This window comes from Bidens hawaiensis, unplaced genomic scaffold (assembly GCF_021521415.1).
Source record: "Bidens hawaiensis isolate Kalapana, Puna unplaced genomic scaffold, B.hawaiensis_p1.1 tig00025016_1, whole genome shotgun sequence".
Lineage (NCBI taxonomy): Eukaryota > Viridiplantae > Streptophyta > Magnoliopsida > Asterales > Asteraceae > Bidens > Bidens hawaiensis.
In genome coordinates, this window is record NW_027493979.1 from 129,907 (window position 1) to 141,691 (window position 11,785).

The 11,785-nt window shown below is 37.0% G+C and overlaps 2 protein-coding genes across 3 annotated transcripts; one reads left to right on the forward strand and one right to left on the reverse strand.

Annotated features, from left to right (window-relative positions):
• The first annotated feature begins 664 nt into the window (after positions 1–664).
• On the forward strand, positions 665–3,296 carry LOC143570690 (uncharacterized). Of its 2 annotated transcripts, none has more exons than XM_077056279.1 (9): positions 665–760; positions 1,773–1,833; positions 1,928–2,060; positions 2,141–2,264; positions 2,343–2,399; positions 2,467–2,563; positions 2,632–2,839; positions 2,944–3,004; positions 3,094–3,296. In XM_077056279.1, the coding sequence occupies exons 3-9, from the start codon at positions 2,050–2,052 to the stop codon at positions 3,157–3,159; spliced, it is 624 nt and encodes a 207-aa protein (XP_076912394.1). In that variant the 5' UTR covers positions 665–760; positions 1,773–1,833; positions 1,928–2,049; the 3' UTR covers positions 3,160–3,296. The 2 variants fall into 2 exon arrangements, with proteins under 2 accessions (XP_076912394.1, XP_076912393.1); XM_077056278.1 differs by having other exon boundaries at positions 1,932–2,060.
• Positions 3,297–3,634: 338 nt separating this feature from the next.
• Positions 3,635–11,014, reverse strand: LOC143570694 (uncharacterized). Its single transcript, XM_077056281.1, has 10 exons — positions 10,755–11,014; positions 8,884–9,007; positions 8,424–8,559; positions 8,066–8,320; positions 7,920–7,985; positions 6,100–7,139; positions 5,534–6,015; positions 5,066–5,248; positions 4,859–5,017; positions 3,635–4,816 (listed from the first exon to the last, which is right to left on the reverse strand). Exons 1-10 carry the CDS (start codon positions 11,005–11,007, stop codon positions 3,894–3,896), a joined length of 3,621 nt encoding a protein of 1,206 aa, XP_076912396.1. The 5' UTR covers positions 11,008–11,014; the 3' UTR covers positions 3,635–3,893.
• Positions 11,015–11,785: the final 771 nt, after the last annotated feature.

The following is an 11,785-nucleotide window of genomic DNA, read 5'->3' on the forward strand; positions in this document are numbered from 1 at the left end:
TCGTGGGTCTCACCGGAAACAGCCTCTCTGTTCCTACGGGGTAGAGGAACGGCTGTCTACATCTTATCCTCCTCAAACCCTACCATAGTTTTGCTATTGGTGGGATTTACTGAGTACGATGATGATGATGTACCATGTCGAGGCTAAAATTCAAGTTTTACCATATTACAATTTTACATTAAATAAAGTATACAGACACCAATATCACATTATCACACATTATACGTCTCTAATACCCTTTCTATATAGCTATGCAACTTGTATAATCCTGTTTGACACGTAGGAAATGTTATATAAAAATTAAAATTAGGTTTCATACCAACCTTTTTTTACAGAGAAGAGTGGCATCACGTGTTTATCTATATCTTGTAAAACAAAGAGAAGGCATAACAATACATAACATAACATGTTCCCCATGTCCAAACTCACAAAACATCCTCAAAGCATCATATATGCATATGCCACATTGTAAGCATATGCCGCACATTTTGGCAAATCCTAAAGCTTCTTAACCTATATATTTATGTCTCTGGGTTTCATCCGTTTTCATAATAACATATTGGCAAGGGTTTGTGGGAGAAACATGAACAGAGCTAAACTGGGCACCATGGTTAATGGGTCTAATTGGTATTCTTCTTCTTCTACTTCTTCTTCTTCTTCTTCTTCTTCTTCTTCTTCTTCTAAGGTTGTCATCAATGATCCCAAATTGCTTCACCAGAAGAAAGCTGCTATTCGCCTTGCGGGTCCCTCTAAGTTTCAGGTTTTATGACTTTTAATGCTTTCTTTTAGGGTTTATGGAGTCTTTACATCATAAAGTTTTAAACTTTAGGGGTTTAAGGCGCAATAACTATGTATGAAATGCCCAAATTAAAGCTTGTGGGTTAGAATGTTAGTGCAATCTTACAAATAGTTTGTGATATATGAGCCTCCAAAAAATTACTAATTTGACAGATATGGTTCGATTTCGGATGGTTTGAGTTTGGAACCGGTTTAGGAACTGCTTTCTTATAATTTTATTTTTTTTAGTATAAAAACAAAATACATAATATAAAGAACATACATTCATATTTTATTTATCTTTGTTATTATAAAAGTAACAAAAACACCATCTTGTTACTTTAAAAAACATAATTTTAGAAAGGGGCAGCTTCATAGAATAGTAACCAAATTTCAAAAGTGTTTCAATTAGGTCATTCAACTTTCATATTTTATTAAGTTAAAGGTTTTAACATGGCATTTTTAGCCTTTTTCTTTTTTGTTTCACATAAAATATCTTTTTATCTTTTTTTTGAAGTTGACGCTGAGTGGCGACGTGGATTTTATTTTTTATTTTTAAATTTTAATATAATTAATGTTTTTTTAAATTTTTTAAATTTAACTACCTATATTGCAAGTTCCGACCCCCACATCTTATCCTCCATTTCCTTCTTGACGTACAAAAAAATCGGTGAGACTCGATTTGAAGATTTAGTGACCCAATTTGGGAAAAATATGCATGAGTGACCTAATTGGAACAGTTTTGAAAGGTGGTTACTATTCTATGAGATATTCCCTTTTAGAAATTACGATACGAGATACTTTATATGTTTTGTTATTTATTATTGGTCTTTGGCGTAGTCGTCTTTTAGTGTTTCTTCTCCTACAACACTATTGCTGCCCATGCCTATCGATGTGTCATACGCGAGTTTGTCATCGGAGAGTGGAGACGACCGTCCGATTGCCATTTTCATGCGTATAAGCTGTACTGAGTGTATCAGTTGTTTGGACTGTAGGTTATTGCAGATTTTGATAATACGCTGACAAAGTTTTGGGTTGATGGATGTCGATGACAATGTATGTTCATGGATTATTAATAAAAGTTTAGTCTTTTTCCATCTTTATTATGTATTTCTAGTGTAATTAAACTATTGTCTAATTATACTTGTAGCCAGTCACGCGCTTCTACAACAGGATAACCCTGAGTACAATGCTAAACGAGAGGAGTTATTTAACTATTATCATCCTATTGAATATGACCCACAAATCCCAATTGATGAAAAAACAAAGCTCATGGTGGAGTGGTATGTTAACTATTTTGTGTTTATACACTCAAAAACACTTTAAAACATATTAAATCATTTTTTAATTATTATTATTATAGGTGGGGTAAGACCCATGGTCTTCTTATTGAAGGTGGTCTAACATACGAAGCAATAAGAAACTCGGTAGCCAATGCAGTTATTGCTTTTAGAGAAGGCGTTGTTGAGCTTTTCGAGTTTTTAGAGGCACGTTTTTGTTTATTTTAGTATCATTTAAATGGTCAATTTGGTTAATATTTTTATTTTTTTGTTTGTTTTCTGTAGGAGAGAGATATCCCGGTTCTTATATTTTCAGCAGGTCTTGCTGATATTATTGAAGAGGTAAGTTATGTCATTGCCATGTCATTGCTCTTGTATGCCAGGTGGCACTTATTTTGAATTTTATCAGGTTCTTCGTCAGAAACTGCATAGGACATTCAAAAATGTCAAGATTGTATCGAATCGGATGAAATTTGATCAGAATGGTAACCTGGTGTCGTTTACAGGTAACATAAACTAAAGAACTATGTTTTAATTAATTTTTTTTGAATTTTTAATTATGAAATTTATACAGGGAAGTTGATCCATAGTTTAAATAAGAACGAGCATGCGCTTGATATGGCTGCATCGTTGCACGATCATTTGGGTGATGTGGATGATCAAATGATGGATAGCGCGTCTGTGAAAAAAAGAACAAATGTGTTACTTCTTGGTGATCACATGGGAGATCTCAGAATGTCTGATGGTTTGAATTATGAAACACGCATTTCTGTTGGATTTTTGTGAGTTCTAATATTAATAAATCGTGCCTTTTGTTGGATTAAATTGAGTATTTTGCCAGCCAAAATGGCAAATTTGTAATTATATTGCTGTACACTTTTTGCAGGAACCATAACATTGAGAACTCACTTGATACCTACCGCAACGGCTTTGACATTGTTTATCTAGTAAGTGATTATATATTACATGACTAATAAAAGTTTAACTTTAATTATATGTAATTCTAACTTTTTATAAAAATAATGATGTTTTGCAGGATGATGCACCGATGTCGGGTGTGGTGAAGCTAGTCTCAGAGCTATTTTCTCCTGCAAGTGATTAAACTTTTGGTTATTCTAAATCACGGTGCCATTTTATGGCGTTTTCGTAATTTCTGCATCAAGTATGCCCATCACTAGCTAGCAATCCTTTGGGTCCCCTGATACTTTGTCTTTATATTGGCAGTAAACTGTTTCTGTTAATTTGGTTTTTTATTAATCATGATGCTAGGCACCATTGGTTTCACACATTGTAAAGAAACAGTTGAGTAGTTCTATAAAATGCGTCATTAAAAATGAAAAATTTTCCGCTTTTGTATGTTAGAATTATCGATAAAGTTGGAAGGTTTTCGGTTTCGTCGTTTTGTAGTTTGATTCATCATTGTTTGACATGAACATTCATTAGTTTAATTTGGTTCAGATTTTGAAACAAATTGCCTAAATATGTTATAAACCGACTCAGCCGGATTCAAATATCCGAATTAGAGTCAGCATTATAGGTATCCATCTGAATACAAGCCCGATTTCAAATTCGGCGTAAAAACTTCTCAAGCTGGTGAATAACACTAGTAATGATATATTATTTTAGACTTTAATCTAACAATCATTTATTACAATGCAACAAAGTTTGAACCATAAGCCTCTATTTCAAGTAGTACAGTAACATATATGCCTTTAAAAACTTCAAACCCTTGTTCCAAAATTGTGATCTAATAATAACACCCTAGCCACAACAATACTTGACAACATCAACACACTCTAAACAGAAAATGAAGGCACCAAAAACCCGTCCTGCTGCTCATTTCTTCCTGTTCTTGCCTTTCATAACCCTAACTATCCTCCTGTTTGATTTTTCACCGCCCGATCCCAAAGAGAAACTCCCACCTCCAGCATTGAACTCTACACTTGACGACTGGAACGGATTCTGAGGTGGCGGGGCTTGGTTCGGTTGTCCACCAAATGAGAAAGAAACCGGTGCTGGCGCTGGCGTTGGGGTGGCTGAACCGAACATGAACCCTGGTGTGCTTGCGGGAGCTTGACCAAATGGAGAAACGGGACTGTGAGTTTGCATTGAATCCTCTGCCATACTGTCTTCCATACTCATCTGATCATTGTTATTATTAACCGCTCCAAATACAGGAGTTGAGTTTCCAAAAACAGATGGGCCGCCGAACGATGAGTTGGAAGCTCCAGCTGTCATAAATGAAGGCGCGGGTGTAGAAGATGCACCAAAACTGAAGACTGAGGATGATGGAGATGTAAATGTCGATCCGAATGCGGAAGATGTTTGTGGTTGTTGCCAAGTGGAACCGAATATGGAAGTGGTGTTACCAGATTTGGTCTCGGATGTGGGACCCAAAGAACTTGTACCAAAAGTTGATGATGAACCGAAAGCAGGAGCCGAGGACCCGAAAAGAGTACTGGTGGAAGATGCATTGTTGCTTGCTTGAAATCCATTGCTGATATTGAAGAAAGACCCAGGTGACTGAGAACCAGTGGTTGAAGGAGCTGCTGCTGAAGAATTAAAAGTAAAAGGGACACCTCCGGTGGTGGTCGTGGTGGTTGAAGTAGTAGCTGCTGCTGCAGAACTAAAGCCAAAGGGACTGGGAGCGGCGATTGAGGTGGCTGCTGCTGGAGAACTGAAACCAAAGAGGCCACTTCCAGCGGTTGTTGTGGTTGAAGTAGCTGCTGCTGCAGAACCAAAGCCAAAGGGAGTGGTGGCTGAAGTAGCTGCCGTTGAAGAACTGGCGCCAAAGAGACCACTTCCGGTGGTGGTGGCGGTTGAAGTAGCTGGTGCCGGAGAACTGAAGCCAAAAAGACCACCGGCGGTGGAGGCGGTAGTGGTTGAAGTAGGTGCTGCTGAAGAACTGAAGCCAAAGAGACCACTAGCAGTGGAAGTGTTGGCGGTTGAAGTAGTTGCTGCTGGAGAACTGAAGCCAAAAAGACCACCGGCAGTGGAGGCGGTAGTGCTTGAAGTAGATGCTGCTGAAGAACTGAAGCCAAAGAGACCACTAGCAGTGGAAGTGTTGGCGGTTGAAGTAGTTGCTGGTGGAGAACTGAAGCCAAAGAGACCACTTCCAGTGGTGGCTGCAGTGGTTGAAGTAGCTGCTGCTGCAGAACTGAAGCCATGAAGACCACTACCGGTGGTTGAAGCTGTTGCCGCCGGAAAACTGGCGCCAAAAAGACCACTTCCGGTGGTGGCTGCCACCAAAGAACTGGCGCCAAAAAGACCACTTCCAGTGGTGGTGGCCGCTGCCAAAGAACTAGCGCCAAAAAGGCCACTTCCGGTGGCGGTAGCGGCCGGAGAACTGACGCCAAAAAGACCACTTCCGGTGGTGGTGGCGGTAGTGGTTGATGTAGCTGCTGCTGAAGAACTGGCGCCAAAGAGGCCACTTCCGGTGGTGGTTGCTGCTGGAGAACTGAAGCCAAAAAGACCACTTCCAGCGGTGGTATTGGTGGTTGAGGTAGCTGTTGCTGGAGAACTAAATCCAAAGAGACCACTTTCTGTGGTGGTGAAAGTTGTAATAGCAAATGATGAGCTGGAGCTTGTGGTGATGTTTCCGGTTCCTGCCACTGAAGTGCTTGGTGCTTTTGAAGTAGCAGACCCAAAACTGAAAACTTGAGGTGACACAGAAGTAGAGAAAGTAACAGCAGGGGTAGTTGTGGTTGTGGTGGTCGTGGTGGCGGCAGTACTGGCAGAAGCTGAAAAGGTAGCCAATGAAGGAAAAGTTGAAGCAGGTGTTGTGTCAGGAGTACTTAAGTTATTGGTAGACGTGCCAAAAGAGAATATACCATCTGAGGATGTGGCTGCAGAAGCAGCAGGGAATAAAGACTCAGATTTCCCATTCAGGTCACCATTTTCATCCTTGTTGGAAACTGAAACTTTTGCAGCATCATTCTTAGCAACCGAATTAAAGACGCTGCACAAACAAAATAACAATGAGGATCCATACATACCTAGTAACTAACAAAAATATGTAAACAAATGGATGTTCAGTTGTAACCTGATTGGGACGACTTCTTTTGCTTTTGCATCTGAACCAGCACTCGGTTTAAATTCTGAAACTTCATTAGCAGCAAACAAGAATGGTGAGACATTTACCGGATCAACCTTCTCAATTTGAGAGGTTGATTTTGCAAACACACTTGATTGTGTGATTGTAACTGGTGGAGACGATGAAGATGAGACAGGGATCTTAAACCCTAACCCTTGATCACTAACCGAACCCTTGTGTGTGTCATCTTCACCTTCTTTCAACTTAATCTGCTCTGGAACTTTAGAAACCTCATTCAACACGGGTTTATTATATTCGACTAATTCAGAAGCTTTAGAAACTTCCCGTACTGTTGGGGTTTTGATGAGGTCAGCAGCAGAGGTGGTCCCATTATCATGAACGCCATCATCATCATCATCATCATCATCATCCATCTCAAATGAATCCTCAGGTGCAGTCATCTGAAAAGCATGTTTAATCTGCACCACTTCTGTAACCTTTGAGGGTAATTCAGTAAATTCAACCACCGGTGCTTTATCTTTCAAAGTATCCCGCACATCACCATTGACAGAAGTGAACATGTTATTAGATACAGGAGACTTCCTTGCATTACTTTCTTCAGTCTTGTCTTTGCTTTGAAAAGTCAACTCTGGTACAACAGGTTTCTGAATATCATGACAGCTAGAAACAAATTTAGGTGACTCAACTTTCTCCAAGCTTTTAAGAGCTTGACCATGAAGCATATCTAATCTTAGTTCATTTGTTGATACTGAATTGTTTTCTTTTGGGCTCGGTTTGTCAAGAAGTTGCAATATTTTGGAGGCTGTTTGAGTGGCTTTAGCGGGAACAGAAGCATAGTTTGAGACTGTTGGTTCAGATTTGTCTGCTAACAGCAGATTCTGGCCTACACCGTCTGGCTGTTGAAAGCCAGTGTACCCGAGTTCCTTCTTTTCTCTTTGTGAAATAAGATTAGCTTTCTGTCGAATCCTACGAAGCGAGTTACCGGACCCAATATCATCATCTAGTACAGAACTTCTACGTTTTAGAGCCTGATAAAGAAAGTGAAAACGGTTGAGAAAAAGGAATAAAAAACATATTATAAAAAACAAATTGCACATAAAGAAAATTAACTATGTTTTGATTTCTATTTGAACTCACAAAAAAGCTTAATCTTTTAAAAGGCTTTTATTAAGAGTAACCTTATCAGTTAACCGGAAAAACTGGCCCGTAATCAAAAACCAAACCCAAACACAAACCGACAGTTTCATTTTATGTTTTGTTAAAACCAAATTTTCGGTTCGTTTCAGTTTTGCATGTATATAATGTAAAAACAGAACCAAATTTATGGATTTTCATTTTAAATTTTGAACTAAAGAATTTAATAAATAAAATAACCCAAAAAATTGAGCCCAAATGTATAATGATCAATTAATTTATTAACTAACAAAAAGATTTAGACCCAAATTCACTAAATTCTGGGCAAACCTTTTTTTTTCCGCCTAAAATTTCAAGCCCAAATAAAAAAAACCGAAAAATCAAAAACTAAGCCTAACACAAACTGAAAACCAGAAAAACCGAAAGTGAAAGTTTGTTTTTTGTTCGCTTTGAGCCAAAACCAACCCAAACCAACCCGTGCAATTTCAGATGCTACATCAGCTCTGCATCGAAAAAAATGTCAACAAGGTCAAAGTTACTGGTGTCATCATTTGGATCAGATAACCAGATCATATTTTGAAAGATGAGTCTTTTATAGGTGTAAACCATATGTGCTGATAAAAAAAAATAAGACCAGTTTCCCAAATCTATAATCTAAGAAATTACACAAATACCATTCTTCCCTCATGCCCTTGAAAAGATGTCAATGCAGCATCATGAGCATAATCTGATCTGGTTCCCTAAAAATTATGCATACATAAACAAATTCTTCAGCGATATTAAGAAGTAGTTCAACAGAAGAAAGCCGATTAAGCAAAACCTGTTGGCTAGAGGTTGAAGGACTTTTGAAATATGGGCTGCGAGCCATGGTGTACATTGCAGATCTGCCTCGAGATCTTGGTGTCGCAAAACCATTTTCAAGATTCCTTAAACTGTTTGCAGTCTTTTGAGCCACTGGTGTTATTGATGTTCTTGGAAGCAACTTTGAGTCTTGTCTAGGTGGTTGATTGGTTGGCCTTGATCCCATATAAGACTTTGCCAGCTCAGCAGGTGAAGCAATCTCCTCCTTAAGAACCTGAAAACAATATAATAATATATTGTATATGATGAAAAACTGTTTGCTTAGTATAGAATATAAATGATTATAGAGACCAATATGAAACATGAATAGTACTTACTCCTGACGTAACAATGGGGGTTGATAAAGCAGCATGAAAGGTAACCCTCTTATCTCCATGTTTTTCCATTGAGCCATCAGAAGGTGACTCATTGGTTTTTGAATGCAATACCGAAGTCAACCGTTGAATTTCAGACCTGTTACTCGTGACATGATTCACACAAACACGACAGTTAGGCTAACAAAAACTAAACAATGTCATTTAATGAACAAACCACTGTTATCGAATACTTCAAAAATATACTCAGTTCTCGTGGAATCTGAAATGAAATATTTCGTATGCCACCGAAAGCCAAAAATAGAAATAAATGGAATATTCATCTAATAAAGAAAGTGTTGTTATCGAAAATGAAAAATTCATACAATAGTCACCATATGATTAAAATAAAACACTATTTAATTTCCCTCAAAAAAAAAGGTAAACATATAACAATGTAAGATTGTAGTAAAAAACGACCAACCTAGTAAAGGTTTTTTGTTGCAACATTTGTTCAAGCTCTGATATCCCGGTGGCAGCCGAATTGCTAGCAGCATTACCATTTTCTCCTTCATTCTGAAGAACATTCTGAGGCTCTTCATTAACCTCTGGTCGCATAAAAGTTATTGTAAGAGCATGCAAACCGTAATATCTTGGCATTGTTTTCAGTAAGTAATACTATAATGTAAAATGAAGCCTTATATGATGGTTAGACTACATGATAATTGATAATTTAGATTATGTTTCAGATCATTTGTAAATTACTTGAAAAAATTACTCAAATGGTATCATGTTATTCTCCACCTTACACCATCAAAACTAACAATATAAACTCACATGTAACACAATTCTAAAGTTTGAAAGTCCAACTTTACACATGCACAACATTTCACTTTTCCACATGTCGTAATCTAGTATTCTAGAGAGCAAGAAACTTTAAACTTTATAGAAAATTATTTCATCCATACACCACTAGTCCACGCAGAAAATTACATAAAGGCTTGACTTTAAAAGCGTGAGGCGCACAGAGGCGACAGAGCCCCAAGTTGAGACGCAAAGCGCAGGGCTTTTCATACACGAGGTGCGCATACTTTTTGAAGTAGATATTAACATCTAAAATTCCAATAACATAAAGTAGAAAGTAGATAGAACTCAAAAATTACATCATACATGAAAATTTCCTTACTAATATACTAGCATCAAACTTCATAAGTTTTTGAAGTAGAAGATAGTAAAACGGTTTCAACATATCTAAAAGGTAGCAAACAGTTAAGGAGCAACTCAAAAGACGATCTTTCCATACACAACAAATGAACTATAGAAAAATAGAATGAAAGGTTTTGAAAATGGGATGCGAATCTGCTGTTTGCGATTAGAACTGAAGATTGCATTTAGTTTACCATTGAAAAACAGAATAAAAAGTTGCAATAGGGTTAAAGTAATTAAAGCTCATGGATCACTGAGCAGGATACTCAGGTTAAAGGATAAAAAAAAAGTAGAAAACTGATAGAATTCCGAAACTTAAACAAGAAATTAAAGGATAGGTGACCCAATTCGAGAGGGGCTAGTCCCTAGTTAATGCGATTCGAGAAGGATTAGATCTCCGATTAAAAAGGGTATAAAAACCTTAGTTTTGATAAACATAAACATCCATCCATAAACTAAAACCTGGACACTTATATAGGCACAATTTTATTAATAAATGTTGCGGCTACGTAGACCTTTCAGTGTCCTCACCCATTTGTCTCCCTTGGACCCTTCAACTTATGACGGGTTCGTATCAAAAACCCAATGGGTCACTTAATTGGTAAACTCTATAAACCATACGCTTTTTGTATGGAAAACCCATAGACGTGCGCCTAACCATAAAACGCGCAAAAGCCCTCGCTTTTAATACATACTATGCCCCCACAAAGGCGCACTTTTTTAAACCAATACAAGCATGAACCTTTATTGAAAAACAGAGAGATCAAATACATTAATTTCATCCACATAGGATAAAAATAAAAACAAAAAAAGTCTACACGGATGTTTAATGTGAACATATGAAGATTTGCCATTAAAACAGAACACAGCATTCTAACAATGAAAAAAAGGTCCATCCAGATATAATAAGAATATAATGTACGATATAATCACAGACAAGCAGATCTCAACAATTCAAAAATGCAGTAATCAAATAAACAAATTTCTACAGCCAAAACACTAATTAATTAAAAAATTCATAAAACCCTACTAAAACCATAAAAAAGCACATAAATAAACGTCATTTAAACAACAACAACAACAAAAACAACAACAACAATAATAATAATAATAATAATAATAATAATAATAATAATAATAATAATAAACCTGGCGGCCCGAGGGATCTAGGAGGAAGACTCCAACGGAAAGCATCAAACAGGCGATGAGCTCCGGCGGAAATGAGCCTGGAAGCGGGGTCCACCAGCTTCTTGAACATGCTAGGGTTGTTGTTGTTTCTGACGGCTGCAGGAGGGCGAGCGTAAGGTGTGGCCGGAATACTACGCCGGAGAGGCTTCTTACGGAACTTTCCTCCTGCTCCGGCGGTTTCGTTGGGAGGAGTTCCATCGCCGGCGGACGCCATAGGAGCTGGTGAAAGTGAATAATTTGGGAGAAAGAAAGGAGGAGAATTGAATTGGGGAATTAGGGCTTTTTATTTGGGCAGGAATAATAATAATAATAATAATTATAATAATAATAATAATAATAATAATAATAATACTAATACTAATAAATTAGGGCTTATGGAAGGAATTATTATCATTTCTTGTCCTTTAAATTTATGGATTTTTTTTTCTTTTTCTTTTTTTTTAATGAAAACACTGCTTTAATAATTTTTTATTTATAAATAATAATAATACACCACTAGGGCATTTTGATAATAAAACCACGAGACCGTCTAAATCAGTTATCGGTTTGATTTCATGGTCAGTTATTTATTTTTTTACTTTTGATTGGTCGGTTTTAAAATTTCGAAATCGTAATGAACGATTTGGCTTGTGATTTTTACTAAAAACGGGATTGAACCGTAATGTTATGAATAGGACCACCCTGAGGTCTCCCTTTATAGCAAATAGGAACTAATTAAAACTCGAAACACTAACATTAAACATTAAAAGTTGAAAATTAAGACTTAAAATACTGATATCGGGAATATTAATGATATATTGGTCAATATCGCTGATATTCTCGGTACCGATTTTCTGACCGATATTTTACATGAGAACTGATGACCAAGATATCACAGATATTGACTGTATTGCGTACTGAAAAAACCATAAATAACTAGTTTTATCTTTTTAATTAATAAAGTGTTGTACTTTTAGTTTATTTTCAAGTTATTGTAATATTTTTAGTTTTAT

Excerpts from the sequence above, each read along its gene's own strand:
- LOC143570690 (XM_077056278.1), top strand. Across the intron at positions 2,400-2,466 it reads TTGCTGATATTATTGAAGAG|GTTCTTCGTCAGAAACTGCA; the intron begins GTAAGTTATGTC and ends GAATTTTATCAG. Across the intron at positions 2,564-2,631 it reads TAACCTGGTGTCGTTTACAG|GGAAGTTGATCCATAGTTTA; the intron begins GTAACATAAACT and ends AAATTTATACAG.
- LOC143570694 (XM_077056281.1), bottom strand. The coding sequence starts at position 11,007 with ATGGCGTCCGCCGGCGATGGAACTCCTCCCAACGAAACCGCCGGAGCA. Across the intron at positions 9,008-10,754 it reads TAGATCCCTCGGGCCGCCAG|AGGTTAATGAAGAGCCTCAG; the intron begins GTTTATTATTAT and ends TTATGCGACCAG. Across the intron at positions 4,817-4,858 it reads AACCGCCACCACCACCGGAA|CCACCACTCCCTTTGGCTTT; the intron begins GTGGTCTCTTTG and ends CAGCTACTTCAG.